The sequence below is a fragment of the Anticarsia gemmatalis genome, chromosome 19 (assembly GCF_050436995.1).
Source record: "Anticarsia gemmatalis isolate Benzon Research Colony breed Stoneville strain chromosome 19, ilAntGemm2 primary, whole genome shotgun sequence".
Lineage (NCBI taxonomy): Eukaryota > Metazoa > Arthropoda > Insecta > Lepidoptera > Erebidae > Anticarsia > Anticarsia gemmatalis.
The window spans coordinates 8,463,603-8,482,146 of NC_134763.1; the positions used below are offsets into that span (position 1 = coordinate 8,463,603).

The 18,544-nt window shown below is 38.0% G+C and overlaps 2 protein-coding genes across 4 annotated transcripts in view; one reads left to right on the forward strand and one right to left on the reverse strand.

Moving 5' to 3' along the window:
- LOC142981233 (uncharacterized) overlaps nt 1-4,062 on the reverse strand; it is a 107,605-nt gene extending 103,543 nt beyond the window's left edge. The window contains exon 1 of one of the 2 annotated variants that reach the window (XM_076126992.1): nt 3,589-4,062. In XM_076126992.1, coding sequence (XP_075983107.1) covers nt 3,589-3,676 — 88 coding nt within the window. In that variant the 5' untranslated portion in view covers nt 3,677-4,062. The remainder of the gene's footprint in view (nt 1-3,588) is intronic. The other variant, XM_076126994.1, reaches the window with a different exon arrangement.
- The window catches only part of LOC142981232 (uncharacterized), a 75,207-nt gene extending 56,682 nt beyond the window's left edge, over nt 1-18,525 (forward strand). Inside the window, exons 2-25 of one of the 2 annotated variants that reach the window (XM_076126990.1) lie at nt 5,331-5,410; nt 5,788-5,931; nt 6,141-6,334; nt 6,644-6,875; nt 7,032-7,172; nt 7,358-7,679; nt 7,941-8,230; nt 8,457-8,656; nt 9,274-9,457; nt 9,868-10,072; nt 10,484-10,677; nt 11,005-11,173; nt 11,389-11,536; nt 11,816-12,022; nt 12,381-12,570; nt 12,889-13,065; nt 13,457-13,516; nt 13,928-14,056; nt 14,302-14,442; nt 14,854-15,144; nt 15,347-15,496; nt 15,776-15,990; nt 16,416-16,550; nt 16,663-18,525. In XM_076126990.1, coding sequence (XP_075983105.1) covers nt 5,353-5,410; nt 5,788-5,931; nt 6,141-6,334; nt 6,644-6,875; nt 7,032-7,172; nt 7,358-7,679; nt 7,941-8,230; nt 8,457-8,656; nt 9,274-9,457; nt 9,868-10,072; nt 10,484-10,677; nt 11,005-11,173; nt 11,389-11,536; nt 11,816-12,022; nt 12,381-12,570; nt 12,889-13,065; nt 13,457-13,516; nt 13,928-14,056; nt 14,302-14,442; nt 14,854-15,144; nt 15,347-15,496; nt 15,776-15,990; nt 16,416-16,550; nt 16,663-16,920 — 4,434 coding nt within the window. In that variant the 5' untranslated portion in view covers nt 5,331-5,352 and the 3' untranslated portion in view covers nt 16,921-18,525. The remainder of the gene's footprint in view (nt 1-5,330; nt 5,411-5,787; nt 5,932-6,140; nt 6,335-6,643; nt 6,876-7,031; nt 7,173-7,357; nt 7,680-7,940; nt 8,231-8,456; nt 8,657-9,273; nt 9,458-9,867; nt 10,073-10,483; nt 10,678-11,004; nt 11,174-11,388; nt 11,537-11,815; nt 12,023-12,380; nt 12,571-12,888; nt 13,066-13,456; nt 13,517-13,927; nt 14,057-14,301; nt 14,443-14,853; nt 15,145-15,346; nt 15,497-15,775; nt 15,991-16,415; nt 16,551-16,662) is intronic. The other variant, XM_076126991.1, reaches the window with a different exon arrangement.
- Nucleotides 18,526-18,544: the final 19 nt, after the last annotated feature.

The following is an 18,544-nucleotide window of genomic DNA, read 5'->3' on the forward strand; positions in this document are numbered from 1 at the left end:
TAAGGTATTTAACTTGGTAAATTCAACTATTTGAGCCTTATAAGCGACTTTAATTGATTGCTATAGAAAGTCTTTATTGAACAATAAATACTACTTATCTCATCGTTAGTAGTCACGAACTTAATTACATACTAATACCATAAAACTAATTAAGTAGTATACTTAACCAATAAAATGAAGAAATCATTTAGAAATTCGATACGCTTTCGGGATCATAATCCAGCACGTTTAGAATTAATATTGTCTATATTATACCGTCGAAAGAAGCAAAGTTGGATAAAGTTCGTGTCTGTGATCAACTCTTCGTGAGAGAAGTTTGTGAACGTAGCCAGTGGAACTCTTTGCTAAAGTTTAGATATTCGGGTTTCAGCTTCGGTGAAACTAATCCGACTTCACCAATATTATTGATTGGGAGAGCGTTGATGTCTCTTTAATAATGTTAGCCTTATGAATAGATCTTAGTTATCTGTGACTGCAAACTTTTGCAATTTGGTTTATGGTCCTTCTATCGCTGAATGTGATTTCGTGAGGTAAAATATTATTATAATCTTTTTCCTCCTTAACGAGCGATACTATTAAATCTCTTCTTCAACTCATATAGGAGTTGCTCTACTTAATTGACATATTTATTAATATAAATAATAAAAGTTACGTTTAAAATGTAACATTCCTTTATTTGTTTCATTATTTACCTCAACTTACGAAGTAAAGTGTTTTATTGTATGCTGCTCGTCGAACCATAGAGTCAAAGAACGGAGTTCATTGACCGCTTAGCGATAGAGTCCCAACTTAAATAAGAGAAAGTAATCGCTAATTAGCATGCAGTTGATGGGTACGTTGTTACGTAATTTCCGTAGTTCATAACAAACGAAAGGTTTACGATAGTTATAAGTATGACGAATACTTTTCAAAAGGGCTCATTTTGAAGTGTAGCTTTCCTAGCCTCATTACACATCCATTATATTAATGTTTCTCTGCTTTTTAAGGTGATGGTCGCATCCTCTAAGCCCCCATAAATTTTTATTGTTATTATTTTTAAATATGCTACCTATTTAGTTTCATCTTTCTGTACGGTGTTTCCTTAAATTACTATAGCTTGTCTGTCTCATTATTAAATAATTACCAACCTCCTACAAACTACAAGCATAAATATTGTTTTAATCTTTTTTGGTAATTAAAAATCTAGTAAAATATAATAATCTGTGCACTGGTATCGTGCGCGGGAAAGCCCGGTGTACGTAACCGCGAAGTGGCGCGAGGACGCATGCGCGCGCGTTCGGAATCCCGACAATAATGCATGCACACACGTCACGAAGACGTGATTGACTGGTTGGTTATGTGTGGGCTGAATAACCCGTCTCCTTTGCCTGTGCAAGAAAAAGTTCTTTTTTTTTGCTGACAGTTTTGAACTCGCGCCATTAATCTTAGTAGGCGCGAAAAGTAGAGGCAATTAAGTAGGCGAAACAACTTAAACTTGGAAACTTTCTTTTACTTAGTTTTCGTGTTACGTTTAGCATGACTTAGCTTAACAGAGAAACTTATATACCGGTACTATTGTAGATTTTGATCATTTTTAAATTTTGTACGTATCTTCTTAATAGGATAGGTTTTATGTACTTAGTACCTCGGTACTTATTATTCTGATTTTATTGGAGAAAGAACTTATTTGTTTGCTATAACATATTGTGACTTTGTATTAACTTCACTATTTACCTATAATTATGTAGTAACGAGTGATTATAAATCGTGTTTGTTATTTATTAAATCTATGTAGACTCACTAGATAAGAATGTACGGTTTCTTAATAACGCAATAAACATAATTAAAATTCAGTAAGTACACGATGTGTAACTGACTCAAAATCTAATTATCATTGAACAATGGTACCAAATCAATTCAGCGACAAGGCCGAAATCCATGTTTGTCGAAGTCAAACGTTTGTATGAGTCAGTGCAACTCGACGCACTAAACATAATGGCGGAGCGTCCTCTGTTGCATGCCTTTACGTGATCAGATAAATAAATCATCTTGACAATGAAATATCGCTGACTCTGACTTGTAGTGGGATGAACAGTAGAAAAAACACACCAACATTAAAATTAACTAAAATTGGGTATGAAGTCATAGTTAATTGGATTTTGTATGAGTACTTACCTACTGTTAAAGTATTTTGTTTTCTTCACAATGTCTGATACTTGCAAAATAATTACCTATATATTCAAAGGCATCTTCAAATATCAGGAGGAAAAATGCAGGGCAAAGTAAGATAATATTGTATTAGTGATTATACAACTCTACCTGTTGCATTCATTTGCGGAAAATAGGGAAAACTTTCATTAAAGATCGATATGATGTATCTACCTGTAGATGTGCACGTAGGCATTAAAGCTGCTTTGGCTTAATATCTCGCCAACTATTTAATTTCACCAATTGCTCAAAGAAAATCAACTTAAACACCAGGGGGTGCTAAACACACACGCAAATTCACGCAACACCGAATGAGTGTAGGTACAGTAAATCCATAATTTATATTACGAGCTGCCATGATTAATTGTTTGGTAAATATGCCCACTTATGAATTTCAACCAATTAATTAACATTGTAAATCACTAGATTGAACTAAATTCAGGTATAATTTTTCCATTTTTGTAATCTATTGAGTTTTATCATGATTAACAATTTTGATAGGTAGTAAATTCGTCATAAGCTTCACGTAGATTCATGAAATTAATAAACAGAAAGTTATTTTTTACAGTCACTAGCGACATCTAGTAACAACCGATCACAACACAAGTAGTATGTTTGAAAAGTACTCTACACTTGGTTTTTTTTAACAACTTTTTTGAAATACTTGGATTTCCTTTTAAAAATAAGTCGGCACGATTTCATCACCGGAGAATAGCGTAACTTGTCAATTGTAAATGGAGCCGTTAGCGTAACGACCTACGATAACAGCAATGAAAGCAATAAAAGGTAAAATGCGTAACGAATTTTACGCTACAGCGTAATTTAGTTACGCATCCGGTCTATATTTATCATAATTATTATAGTTAACTAGACAATAGTATATTATTATTATGCGGTTTACAAGTTACGCCAGATGATGGATACGTACCTACAGGGTGTAAATGACAGCTAACCGAAAACTTTACTGGTAAGTTTGTGACACTGTATGCGCGAAATTTACTCCAACGATATTTCTCGGAAATGATTGGTTCCCGAGTTAGTCATTTTTGAGCGTTCAATGTATAGTGAACAACGCGATGTATCTCCGCGCATGCCTACGAGATTTCTGGCGGCGCGGCGGCGGCGCGCTGAGCGACGACATGTCGCGACGCGTCGTAGGTACGTACGCGTACCACCACGTCTATGCGCTCACTAGTATGCAACGCTATCATTAGATAACAATCTTATGTATCGTTTATGGTATCGTAAGTAGGCCCGTATGTTACAATAGCTCATAGTAAAATTGTAAGTAGGTAGGTACCTACTAGGCTTACGTGAAATCAAACAATAATAGCAAAACGTAACCAATAATAAGGAAGTGCTAAAACAAATTGATATCAATGTCTATCAACACGCAAATACCTGGGGTATGGCGAGAGTTTGAGTACCTTTGGATCCGCACGTACAGGTGCAGAGCACGCCGTGCACTTCCACGTGCTTCACCATACATAACACATCAACATTTCTTCCTATTTACGAACACAACTGCACTTTGAAAACAATAACAACAAAAATAATAACAATAAAAACACTAACAACTCAAAACCGGAACAATAACAAGTAATAATAAACAGCAGTTCACACACGACACGACAGCAGATCACCAACGAATAGGACATAACGAACGACACCGGTGAAGAGCTTCCGTCTTCCGCGAGCGAATTGCTCGAACTATCGATCAAAGAGAGCCGCCGGCGCGGGCGCCTCTCCGCTCACTCGCGCCGCCCCTCGCCCGCGCCACCCGCTCCCTCCGCGCCGTCCGCCCGCGCGCCGCCGATTTGGTGACGAGCGACGAGTTAGGATCCCAGCGAGAGATTAGATTCAATAAAATATTGATGTGGCATTACTATTTTTACTTGTCACAGTTGTTACTGGTTGCATTGTAGTTTTATTCAAATACCAAATAACATTACAAACATTATTGATGTAAGTTTAAAAAACTTTGATATTTATAACATAAAATCAGCTTAAAGTAAATAAAATAAACACGAAACGTTTATTTAATTAAACCATAAAAAATGTAGGTACATAACAATGATAACAATCAATATCCATTAATATTCTTATCAGAGAAACTAACTTATCATAATTCATAATCCCCGGAGAATTACTTAGCATCCATTTTGTCGCATCCCATCTATGTAACATCCACGCGCGGTCGCGGCGTCACGCGTCACTACGGCCATCTACTTTTCGAGTCGCACCGCGCTTGTATGAAGTATGAATGAGCGTGTAAATATCGAATAGAATTTTGCAAGAACAAATTTTAATGGAACAAAGCGACAATACATGTTAAATTGTTTATTAGAGATTTTTATAGCGCTAAAGAATATCAATAGGATTTTTTGTTGTTCTGTATGTATTTGTACGTGTAATAATAAGATATCACACATTTTAAATCTTATGAATTTACCTTTTATCGGAGAGCGGGATAATTATGTAATTTTCATTTTTAACATAGAACAAATACTAAGTAACGCTGCATACTAGTGAGTGTGAGGTTGACAGCTGTGTGCGTAATCGTGTCTGTGTGGCGCGCGTAGGTAAGCGGCGTGACGTCGACCGTCGCGGCCGGCCGCCGCCGGCGCGGTGTCGTTGGCCGAACAGCTGATAGCGAATTTATACGTTGTTTTAATCCATTGCTGTTTTTTGTGAAAAACAGTAATATGACGGTTTTTTTTCATATTCATGTTGCATTGTGTAGTATTAACGAAATAATACCAGAAAAAATAAAAAAAACGCATAAAAAATCGGAAAAATCAAGAAAAAACCGATGAAAATTTTCAACGCCATAAGCACCAGAATCGTGTCTAAAGTCATTTTTTTTCGTTTTCGGTAGGCTGTCGTTTACACCCTGTATATCTTTATTAACGTAATGCAGATGGCGTAACGTTCAGGCTATGCGGTAAGAGATCTCGCATCTCGCCTTCCACCTACAAATTGTAGAACGAACAAAGGAAGACAAAGTTTATGCTCTTTATCGTAATTATATTATGAAACTTACTCTTCACTATAATTATAAAGGTCTTACTAACATACAAACTTGATGAAAAAATGTGGTTTTCTTCCCTTTTCATAATAATAACGTGTTTTGTTTGTTACAGTGTTCGCGTGTGTAATGCAGCGATGTCGGTGGCGGTGAGGGCGGCGCTGCTCTGCGCGTGCGCATTGCTTCTGCAACACGGTAACTATGCACTTTCTACATTATGTTATAATTAAATACCTAACTAATAGGCTAGTTGACTACCAGTCAAATCAGTTACTCTCTATGAAATGTCAAAAACGCATATTAGTAGGTATACGGTGTAGTAAATAACGTCACAGGTTCGTGTTTTAGTTGCTATCAAACGAGTGCCTAATATTTTTTTTAGTCGGTACCATATAGTTACCATTTCAACATTATTTACGAAAGAAATTACATAGCCTGAGCATTTTAGATGAACCTTTTATGAGTGAAAGTTTAATAATTTATCGTTAACCTAGTCAACTACCCAATTGTTCATAAACAATATTTATAGCCAGGTTGGAATAATAAGTATATTCTGATTTGTTTGTTTGCAGCAAGCGCCGAGCTTAGAGGAAGGTGTCCGAGTAATGCCCAGTGCCCTGCACGGGCGCAGCCGTGCACTACAGACGATGAGTGCGGAGACAAGATCTGCTGTTCATCGTCATGTGGACGGGCTTGTGTAGATCCCTTATATACTGGTAAGTTAAGAGTGCATGTTCACAAAAATGATTGAAGTCTTGGTAAAAAGTATCTGGAAGTACATTATCTGTGTTTTTGTTTCTTTTTGAAAAACACAGATACCTATAAATATGTAAAAGTCGTCAGGAACGTTTTCCAAGAAAACAGCACTAACTTAAATTGCCGATGTTATAAAGAAACTTGAATAACTTTAGCGTTCTTTTCGCAGGTTGTGAGAACTTAAAGCTATCATCAGAAAGGATATCCCGTGCCTTAGCAGCAGAGAACAGTAGAGGGGGAAGAGGAAAGCTGCCGTCGATGAGGTCGCCGCGGTGCAAAACCGCTGACGGAGAGTTCGAAGAGATCCAGTGTGACAATGAGATTGTCAGCTCTTGTTGGTGTGTGGATGCTGCAGGGTTCGAGGTGAGAAACAAACTTTAAATAAAAAAATCATAAACTATATATATACCCTAAAACCCTACCCTAAACGTAATCAAATATCAACGTAGTTAAATATGTCAACTCTATCATACATAAGATACAATTGACATACTGTTTTTTATGTCACAATGGGTATGTACTCAAGATTTGTTTTCATTTTTGTCTACCCTAATCAAACCAGTGTGTGCGTGGGCGACCAAGCAACTAGAGATAAGTTGAAATACATAAGCTCAACTCTCCCTCATTGCGAATTGAAAACGAAACATACTAACATAATATTATTTATTTCAGGTACCTGGTACAAGAGCGCCGGCAGCAGGCCTTGTCAACTGCACCCGCGTGGCTCCATGTGCGGCGCACACCTGCCGCATGTTATGTCCTTTAGGCTTCGAGCTGGACTCAAAAGGCTGCCCTCTATGCAAGTGCAGGGACCCTTGTTCTGGTGTAACATGTCCAGGACAACTGTCGTGTCAGTTGGAAGAAGTTCCGTGTCTTAAACCGCCTTGTCCACCTGTGCCTACTTGTAAGTAGCCTCTTATAAGTAAACAGTTTAATTCCTAGATTTTGAAAAGTCACTATTATGATTTCTAGATGCATCATTTAATTCGGATTGCATGTTTATTTCATGTTTTTAAGCATAATTAATTCATTAGTTCTGATTTAAATGTCATTTTTTCAGGCAAGCGAGGTCGTAGTTTACAAAACATTTGCCCAGTGGGAGAACCGCTGTTAATATCGGAGACGAGTCGACCGTTCTTGTGCGGTACTGATCCTGGCAAACCTAATTGTCCACCTTTATACAGATGTCTTGTTGAATCAGGTAAGCTTTCACAAGCAAAACATTATTTATGACTTTGTCGCTACTATGATCTCGTTTTACACAATTAATACAATCATACATCACTTACCTAGGTTAATTTTAGCTAATTAGCTTTTGTAGTGGTCGCATCCGAGCCATCAATAATTTCAATTTTCGACATCAATATGATTTTAACCGTTTTTCAGGAAACGACTACGGCGTATGCTGTCCAGCATCTTTAGAACTACAAAAAGCCGGCACTTGCCCCGCTCCTACCAACAGTGACCTTGACTGCGGCACTCCTTGCGCCCATGACCTAGAATGTCCGTCCATGCAGAAGTGCTGCGACGGCGGGGAGTGCGGCAGACATTGTATATTACCGCACAATGTGACAATGTGCACGCAACAGAAGATGATAGCGGAATTACTGGTCGTTAGCGAGAAGGAAGGAAGGGGTTATGTGCCGCAGTGTGCTCAAGATGGGTCGTTTATATCACGGCAGTGTTCTAGGAATGGATTGGTTTGCTGGTAAGATTGACATAATTTTTAATTCACATTTTTTACTGACTTGACTTTGACTTATCTTGAGTATTGCTTAACTGTTAAGCTTATGTTAAGCTTAAGCTTACGTAATAATAAGTACACGCTGTTTTATAAAGGGGTCTTTAAAATGGTACAAAGTAGAAATCAATGGTACAAAGTTAAAACACATTTCAAGTAGTAGCAAACTAATAACATAACATACTATATACTCTACGTGAGCTAAATCTTTTTTTTACTGGTCTCCAGGTGCGTAGACTCAGAAGGCAACAAACTACGTGGTTCAATGGGTCCCTCATCATCCGTCAAATGCTCAAGCTCCCCTCTTCCCGCACGCAGTGGTGCACGTAGCCTCGACTCGTGTGCACGTGCACTGTGCGCGGGAGTGTGTGAATACGGCTACAAGTCCGGCGCTGACGGCTGTCCTACTTGTGAATGTGATGACCCCTGTGCCGGCTTCCCTTGCCCCGACGGTGAGGAGTGCGTTAGAGTTAAAGATGCTGATTGTTCAGGGGAGTTGTGCACAGGATATCCTATATGTAAGTATTAACTAATAAACAAATAAAAAACAAAATCCTTATTTTAGTCCTGGCTGCATTATTGATCATTCATACATTTCCAGCTCCAATCCAAACATAGAAACCAATTTGTCGTTACAAGAAATATTGAGTGTTATGATTTTCTTTCTTTTACTCAGCTACTCAAAACCATTAGTTGCTTCTACTTAATTACTAAAATATAAAATTCTCATACTTTTACTTATAGGTCGTCCAAAAGGATCCTACGAGAACCCATGTGAAATCGGCGTGCCTGCTACGGAAGATGACGGTACTTTATTATCTTGCGGCGCGGAATCTGACTGTCCCGGTGGTCATGCTTGTACGAGGACCAGGAGAACTGGCATAGCAGTCTGCTGTCCAGACCCTCATTTTATTGACAACACTACTGATGCAGAGGCTATGGAGGTGAGGTTTAGACTACATTCTTTAACATCAAATCTTTAAAACTAAACAGTTTTTGGATGTATTTACAAAATAGTGTAATAACTAGTTTCAAGTTCAATCTTAATAACCGTTCAACATTCGTAGGCGTTTTGTGTTTATTTATTTGATATTAAAAATATTATCAGCATTTTTATAAAAACGTCCCCAATTCAAAACTGCGTGACCTTTTAACCTTGTTGTTACGTGACAACTTTAAATAGTAACTCACGCAACACTCCTTTCACTATCGGACACAATGTTATCTAAAAAATCTTGCATTTTAGTTTGAAGGCCATGATAAAACACCTACAAAAGTTACATAACAAAAGTAAGGTTTTAAATTAATGCTAGAACAAGTTTACTTACGCAGCAAATGGCAATAAACAGAAAAACTTGATTATTTTATATTCTTCTTATCTTCAATTACCTACATAGTTATAACTTATCATAAAATACGTGAAAGTAACCTTAACAGTCTGTCTTAATCACGGGACGGGACCATTTGTCAGACAGCAGGATTATTTCTAAACGAAGCACATAAGCCAAATATTATATTTGCTAAAAACCTTCTTAATAAAATCACATTATCTTTTTACCAGATAAACTTCGAGACATGCGGCGCAGAAGCGGAAGCTTTATGTGGTCTGAACTCTACAATAACGTGCCCTGAAGGCGAATGTGACAATGATCTAATGTGCTGTGCTACGTCTAGCTGTGGGCCTGTGTGTATCGACCCGGCGAAGATGAGACTACAGTCCGACAGAGTTGATGATACACCTACTAGTTAGTATTATTTACCTAGTTTGTAGGGTCAAACCAGCCTATACCAACCAGCAAATTGAGATTGCTAAACAATTAAAAGGTTTAATAGAAACAATGTGATGTAAAATTACGGGATTTTTCTTAAATAAATATGTAGACAAAATACATAAGTAATAAATTAATATCACGGAAAAATTCCTACACATTTGACAAATGGTTTTTGCAATCTAAGCTTTTAAAATTGACCTAAAATAAATTTATAATAATCAAAGTAGGTACATACATTATGTATTTTGATTTACTTGAACTTTTGGCCGGGTTAGTATCCTAGACATTTCGGCCAGGGCCGAAAAGTCATGTATGTTAACCGTGTTCTTCCACTGATTGCTCTTGATAAAACCTTTTAATAACCTCATAATTTTCTTTTCCAGTGTGCGAATACCTCCGCGACTTTGACGAGAAGATGGAAGGCACAGTAGACGGGATGAAGCTGGCGCTCCCCGCGCCGACGTGCAAGTCTGACGGGTCGTTCACGTCGCAACAGTGCGCTAATGGACGATGCTGGTGTGTCGACTCCTTCGGCACTGAGATACCTGAGACCAGCACTAGAAATGCTTCGGCTATTGATTGTGATAAGTAAGTATTTTTTGTTGTATTTTCACTTAAGTAACCAAAATTTGTTAATTTCGGAACAGGTAGGTAGGTAATAGTCTAAAAATATATTTTGATCGTGGGAATTAAAAACCGTAATCTATTGAAAGAAGAACGACTACTCTTATGGCAACTAGGAGATCACCACACTACCGTGTTGTATTTATTTTTCTGAATTTCATGAGTCTCTGATGCTACCGAGATATCGAGACATTTTTCAAGTGAGAGTACTCACTAATTAAACCAGATCTGAAACATAATGTGACACGTATGATCTGAACCAAACATGTAGTAGGAGAATCGTGAAATTTGGAAACTTATTATTGAATCAGCGTTTTTTCATTTAGCGTGCAAGACAGCAAAGACTTATATTAATAAGGAAACTTATATTTCCAGACTCCGTTCCGAGCTGTCATGCCTCGAGCTAACCTGTCGTATGGGCTGTGACTACGGCTTCGAGCTAGGAGCAGGTCGTTGTCCGACGTGCCGCTGTCGCGACCCGTGTGCCGGCGTCACGTGCCCCGCGGGCCGCGCCTGCGCTGCCGTGGATGTGGCATGCGACGCGGATTATTGTCCACCTGTACCTGCTTGTAAGGAACTTTCAATATAAACTTTTAATCAGTTATATTTGTGAATTCAGTGACTAAATCTATGAAGACAATGTCAATAGACTACATTCTCAAGCATATTATGGGCACCTGCAAATGAAATAAAGTAGTTGTATACAACTACATTGTCGTGCTATTTCAATTTGCGAATAATCTAAATGCACGTAGGTGATAATTTTATATTTTCTCAGCGTACTGCGAATCCAAATTTATTTACTAAAATACATTCTCATATAAATCACTATAAAATAAGTCTCGATAAACACGCGGCTATAATAACTTTCATTAAGTTTTTTTTTACTTTTCCAGGTTTGCCAAAGAAACCAGGCCAATGTCCTTACTTGGTACCATCAAACGGCGCTTGCGAGTGGTCTTGCAGAACAGACGCGGAGTGTGGTCCCAGTGAACGTTGTTGCGCTACCGGCTGCGGCACCGCTTGCACTAAGGCCGTACACCAGACTGCTTGTCAGCAGCGAAGGTATAAATTAAAGTCCAAATAAAATACACTCAACAGCCCACTGTAGGAACATTACCGTAACGATGTTATGTGACAGAATGTTTCTATAGCCTACGAAATCAAAGTTCGAGGGTGACTTATCCTAGTACAACTAACAAAGATGAAGTATAAGAAGTAAAAAAAAAAACAAATTTATGTCCTCAACAAGAAAAGTTTAAAGTGCGTTTGTTTTACAGGGCATTAGCTCTCCACACGGCCGCAGAGACCGGCAGTCCTCCAGCCTGGACCTGGGTGCCGAAGTGTAAGGAAGATGGCGCCTATGAGATTGTGCAGTGTAGAGGATCTGACAAAACTTGCTGGTGTGTCGACGTAGCTGGCAATGAAGTACGTACACAACAACCTTTCACAGTCTCTTTATTACTGGAGGCTTTAAATTTTAAAGCAGTGTTTTATAGAAGAAAATTACTGACCTTAGCTAAAGACCTACCCGAGGGTCTATCGACAGAAATATATGTAGGTGCTATTAAAATTGCCTGAGACAAAACACCAATGATTGACAGTTGAAAATCTATTTATAAACATTTTGAGTAAGAACGATTTCAACTTTAAATTTTAATATTCTCTCAGGTATGAAGTCACTTATCATACTTTTCTCTATTACAGATCGCCGGAACTCGTACATCAAACTCCACTCCCAACTGCGATGTACCAACGAAATGTCCGCTCCCATCTTGCGAAGAGACAACCATCTGTGCCCACGGACGAAAACTGGATGACAAAGGCTGTCCCACCTGCGAATGTAGAGACCCTTGCGCCGAAGCCAAATGCAGAGCTGATGAGACTTGCGAATTAGTGCCTCTGGATTGTGAGGTAAGGATATTATATGCTGATGCAGATTTTGACGACGTATGATTAGTTATGGTGTCATTAACCTGCCAAAGAAAATAAAGATTCTATTCCGAATACGTATCGACTTTATTATTTATGTATTATTGACTGTTAATATAAGCGGATTCATTCATTCGAAATGCAAAGTGTAATAACCAGTGAGAGTTTTTAAAGCCACTTCTTTTAGTTCCAATAATCTAATAGGTACCTACTTTATTTGAGAGATTGTCTAACCACCATCTACCTCTAGTAGTTAAAACCTAGAAGCTGACCTCAAGAGTCTCCTGTTCTTACTTAATATACTTAATAATAATATACCCAAATTATTTATTGTTTCCAGGGTGTCTCCTGTCCACCTCTGGCCCGTTGTTCACCAGCACCTCAATGCCCTGATGGTGTAGAACCTCTGCAAGCTCCTGATGACTCCGGACCCCTACTATGTGGACCCAGTGCTGCTGCCTGCCCAACGACACATGCCTGCAGATTCGCACCACATGATTCAAGACCTTCTGTGTGCTGTCCTAAGCCACGTAAGTAAAAGCGGCTAACTAAATATTTGAGACAGTTTGGGTAGACTGGTCATTATACCTGCCATCAAGTTTTCTAAACAAAAACAGTAAGTATATAGTTAAGACTATTTAGCATGAAGAAGGAATAACTTCTTGCTACATACATGGTCTATCTACATATACACATAAAGTCTACGCACACGGAGTCACGCATAATCATAATATGACGATATTAATCTTCAGTAGGATACGAAAAAACTTTTTTTTGTACATTTTGTTTGACCAGACCACACCATTATTCACCAGTTTTATTATATTATTGTTTCCCTTCAACAACAGGCACGGTGTGTTTCGAGACCAAAGACGAAGGTTCCTGCTCGGAAAGTGAAGTACTAAACACGACAAGATGGCACTTCAACCATGAACGTAACCGCTGCGAGAGGTTCAGATACCACGGCTGTTCCGGCAACCATAACAACTTTAGAACGAAAGAGGAGTGCAATACTGTGTGTCCTGGTAAGTACCCCATGTGTTTTCCATTGTGTAAGACAATTTAATAAAGAAAATCTGTATAAAAATACCTCCTTTAAAAAAACTTGCGTACAGCTTGTAAGTTACCCGTTCAATCATAGCAATGAGTGCTTCAAATAAAAAATACTGAAGTTAATATTTATATCGAATATCAGCGCTCAACAATAAGATCTATTGTATAAACTCTCTCTTTCTCTTTTCTAGAGCAAGCAAGTAATGAAATTTTGCTCAAAGGGAAAAATGTGTATACTCTTCCTACGGGTACTTTGGGCTGGCAAACCTGTAAATATCTACTAAATTATCTATCATCCTATCTTACATCTACCTTGCTATGTAAATCTTGCATTATCCTTTCCTTTTCCATTTGTTTTAACAGTGGAAGGTGAAACAGCGCAATTAAGAAATACAAAGAAGAAATCACATGCAATTGAATCAGGCATGTCGTCTTTTGTATTATATGTGTAATAATATAATAGTAATAACTCCACGAGAATGTACTGCACGACGATCTAACGGCACTTGCTTGATTGTTTTTTTTTTTTTTAAATAGTGAATAGTTAGGTAAACATTTTATTTTTGTTGGAAATTAATCACTTTTTTTGCATTTTATTGCGGTATAAAAAGAGTTGTATCTGCGTAATCTTCTTGCTTTACTCGCGGCATAACCCCCTCCCTTGTTTGGGACTCAAGGGAGACAACTGGAACAATCATTAGTTAACAAAAAAAGTAGATTCGATTATTATTATGCCATGCATTGTATAGTTATGTTTAACTGCATGATAGACGTTGCGATTGGTACTTTTCTTGTTGCATATGTACATTTTTATTATCTACTGAATTTCTACAGTATTGAGCCCGTGTGAGAGACTGCGGGAGAAGAACGAGGTAGCAGCGCAAAAGTACGGCAAGGGCACATTCATACCCAAATGCGACGAAACTGGATCTTGGCTGCCAGTGCAATGCATGTCACATATTGGTAAGTAAAACTTGAAATAACACCAACAATACAATTAATTAGGAACTGTGGGCTTACTCCCGACAGAATCGAATAAGAATTCGATTGAATCATTCGAGCTTATTTCGCTACTAGAGCGTGATTGCTTCGAGTTTGATTTCATCGAATTCGAATTCGATTTTGTCAAGAGTAAGCCGGCTGGAACTCTGCAGATTGATTATGTTAGTCTAATAAACTTCGATATAATATTCAAGTATCTTTTTCAGATGTATGTTGGTGTGTAAGCGCAAGAGGAGAACCACTAAAAGGATCTTTAGTCCGAGGTGGAGAGCCTAACTGCAACTTCAGACAAGCCCGAAAATACATACCACGCGATCCTCTTGACGAAAGAGCTAGAGCCGACGAAGGTAAACATACAATTCTAAGACTCAAACAACACCTAACTGTATATTACATGCGTAAGTACCTATAAAGCTTTTGTAAATAGGTTTATGGGTACTTATCCTACCGATTATGCATAGCTCATTTCAGATTAATGACCTTGATAAAGATGAAATTGATAAAGCATTACCGCTTAGGGCCTAAACGGTAGTGCTTTATCAAATTATTTCCACTAACTACAAGATTAACCCTCGGTTTCTGAGGTACATTTAGCGGTAAATTATCTATTTAGCGTTTAAACTCATAAATCACTCATCAATGGATAAACTACCGATAAATGTGCCTCAGAAACCGGGCATAAGTCCCTATTTTTTCAATCTTTTTGACTATTAGAATTTTGTTCTTTAGCTAAAATCTAACTCGTGATTCTTTTACAGTATTAGAAGAACTGATCAGACAAATGACAGCGTATAGAGTAGACGAGTTTGACGACAACGAAGAAGATCTCGATCTCGAAATCGAAGGTCGAGAGGATGAATCTTTGGAGAAAGACCAAGAGCAGGGAGACGAACCTTTACTGATATCTGAAGTGGTTGAACCGAAAGCCGCTGATACGACTAGGAGAATGGAGAAGCCGTTAGAAGTGTCTACCGAAAAGAAGGCTGTTTATGGAGACAAGTTTGTGTTCAAAACTAAATGCCAGTTGATACAAGAGGAAATTGAAAACGGTAAGAATGCACAGATTCTTTATGTTTTGGATACTGAATAATGCGTATCTGGTAGATGCAGGCTGCTGCTGATGTAGACCAGGTGCAATCTGCATTCTACAATGTAATAAATTCTTGTGAAATCCCAATATGTTGACATTTGAGCACAATTCCTTAATTAAATAAAATACCTCAAAGGCCTGAATCATTGTCATGATTCTAGGAGGAGAAGGATATCGCCCTCGTTGTTTATCCGACGGATCGTTCTCACCGAGACAATGTTCGAGAGGAAGATGTTGGTGTGTCGACGCCGCTGGACAGAGGAGACAACACGTTGGCGTTGTTGAAGATGCACCTAAACCTGATCCATGTGGTACGTAGATATTTATACTCATTTTAAAGAACCTGGATCTAAAACGGTTGTGTAGTTCAACCGCTTTAAATCTAGGTCTACAAGAACTCTGATCAAACACTAACAAACCTACTTAACTATTGCGACTTTTCAGAAAAGCATCTATCTCTGCTCTTTATTTCCATTATCACATTCATCAACACAGGGTACTTTTTATGTATTAACCTTCCTACTAACATGACGCATAGATATTACCTTTTAGTACTTGAACAATAATAAAGTCATATTTCGTACTTCCAGAACAAACACAGATAGAATCAGCAGTGCTAGAGCTGGAGCTGCTAAACGTGGACGGTGACGCGGTCGACCGCGCCCGCGCCGCGCTGGCCTCCCGCCTGGCGGCGCTGGGCGCGCGCGTGCCCGTGGGCGTGGCGCGCGACCGCAACGTGCTGCGGCTAAGAGCTGCGCTGCAGGGGCCGAGAGCTGTCGACTACGTGTACCATATTGAGAACTCGGTATGTAGGACTAGAAGACTGCTTCTTTAAAAAATGTTAACTACTTTAAAAAACATTACACAGAAATAGTATACTAAGCTTAAAGCGCTCTATTGAACATAGAACAGATGCCAAACCACGTTAATCATTTCTTGCTCCTTAATATAGGCCGAAGTCACACTGTCATAATCGATTTCCATTCCTAATACGCTAGTTTGAGTAGATACATAAACATGTCATTACAAGAGGAGGATGCCTACGAATGAAAATGTGAAAGCATAGCTGATTACGCCTCGCTTTGACCATCTCCCATCAAACAATGCTAGTAACTAGTTTCTGTTTTTAAATAGCATTATGTATGCGTGCTTTGAGTATCCGCGCTGAGTTTACTATGCCTTTAAACATCCGTCTTAATATATTTCTAACACAAGTAATATAATCAACAGGTGAAACAAGAGAAGCTATCAGGGGTGTCCCGCGAGGCAGGAGTATTAGGCGCAGACGTGATCCGCAGCGAGTACCGCCTCGCGCAGCCCACGCCGCCCGCCATGCAACAGCGGGAAATACTCAGTGAATCCACTGTGAGTTAACATTATATGACTTCTGTTAACTATAGTATTAAATACATGAATAAAAAAACTAAGAAATAAAGTAAAAGTTACAAGAGAACTAAACTTATTTTTTGCTAACCAGGTGTCCGCAACAACATCATACCACACGGCGCTGATAGTCTTAGCAGCTACTTCAGCGTTCATCATCAGTGTTCTATGCGTACTAGTAATGCTGTACCGTGCGAGACTGCAACGAGAGCCGCAGAAAGCAGAGCGATTCCTTCCCGCCGCGCCGCCGGTGTACGTCCTCTCAGCCGACGAGAAAGCCGAACTAGCACGAGTCCTCCACGCACCTCCACCGCCTATTCCACCACACAATGACGACCAAACGAGAGTTTAACTATGAGATAAAATAACTTTTTACATTTTTTAAATGCATGGATATGACATCTTGAAATTCCCGCCAAAATGACTGCAACATGTGAAAATGTCATTTGGGTTTATCGGTATTGCCGCGTATAAATTAAATTGTCTATGAGCTCATATTTGAAACACACTTAGCCTACGTGACAAAAATATTATTTAGCATGATGTACATGGAATACATATTTATACGTATGACATAATGTCATTATCTACGTAATGTCTGTAGTTATGCAAATTCTTCTACTACCTTACTCAACTGTTGCCTTGAAGATTTTACTAATTTTAATCATATAATTCCAGTATAAATTCTCTCGAATGTTTTTACTATAATATTACTTAAGTCATATCTATGTAGATGCGGTAGCTAAACTTGTGGTATTAATTAAGCTACAAAACGCATCGTTTACCTACGTTACTCGTTAAAGAACTATTATGAAAATAGTACAGGTACTAAAGTAATTATAGGGTCCAAAATAATATTGGCTAGAATTTTGAGTAACGTAGCTGTATTCAAATAGTACTTACCTCTGTATTTGTAATTTTGTATAAACTTAGCTATATACTACAAACTTATCTTTACGAAAAATAAATATTCCACTTTTTAATATTATTTTGTTAGATAGTGGTTGGTGTTGGTAACAAGAGAATACATGTCAGAAATGTAATCCAATTCGATGAAAAAGTTAGTGAAATTGAATTGAAATTGTAAGTACAGAGTTATATTTCAATGCAGTTTTGAAATTGGATGTCGTCAATGAACATAATATGATTAGAGACTGATAGGTGATGGTCGTTTTCTCCTGAAAGTATCTCTAGATAGCCCTATTTGCTCTGCGATGGGGACAGTATTATCTCTTCTATCTACTTTATATACTGAATCATTCCGTAGCTTTTAAAAATGTTTTAGGTAACCTGAAAGCAAATGTAACTGTCGCAAAGAGATAGGATTATAGGTACAACGTTGAACCAAAGTAAATTTGTTATAAAACAGTATGGGTTGGTAAATCATCTTTATTATCAACTTGTCAACATATTTTCTTTGATTCAATTAAGTATCTTGTTATGTTTTATTAGTGTAAGAGCCTATTATTAAGGACGCGCAGAGGTGCGCGTAAATCAAATACGCGCGCCTTTACGCACTCTTTAGTTCCTCTCGTTGAGTCTCGCTCTTATTAATACAGCGGTATTAATCTTTTCCAGGGCAATACCTTATTTCTCCAAGAATTTCGCATTACTTTCTCTTCCAAATATCACACGAAAAGAACGTGGCTCGACGTAGAACTAATCTAGTCTGTTTTTTTATTCATGAACATTCTACTACTCATAATATCATTACAATTATCATTCTTACTCCTCTTCTGTTTGTAAATAAGCGTAATATTTATTTAAGATTTACTTCACTTCAATATCCTTGACATAAATAAATTTATGTAAATGATATTTGATACTTCATAGGCCTTAATAATAAGTTAAAATGAAACTCACATTTCCAGCTCTATTTTGACAAGGTCTCCAAATAAATAAAGAATTTATTCATATTATGTATAACATTATTTCATTAAATAAATAATTTTATAAAGTTTGCATTTTTATTTACT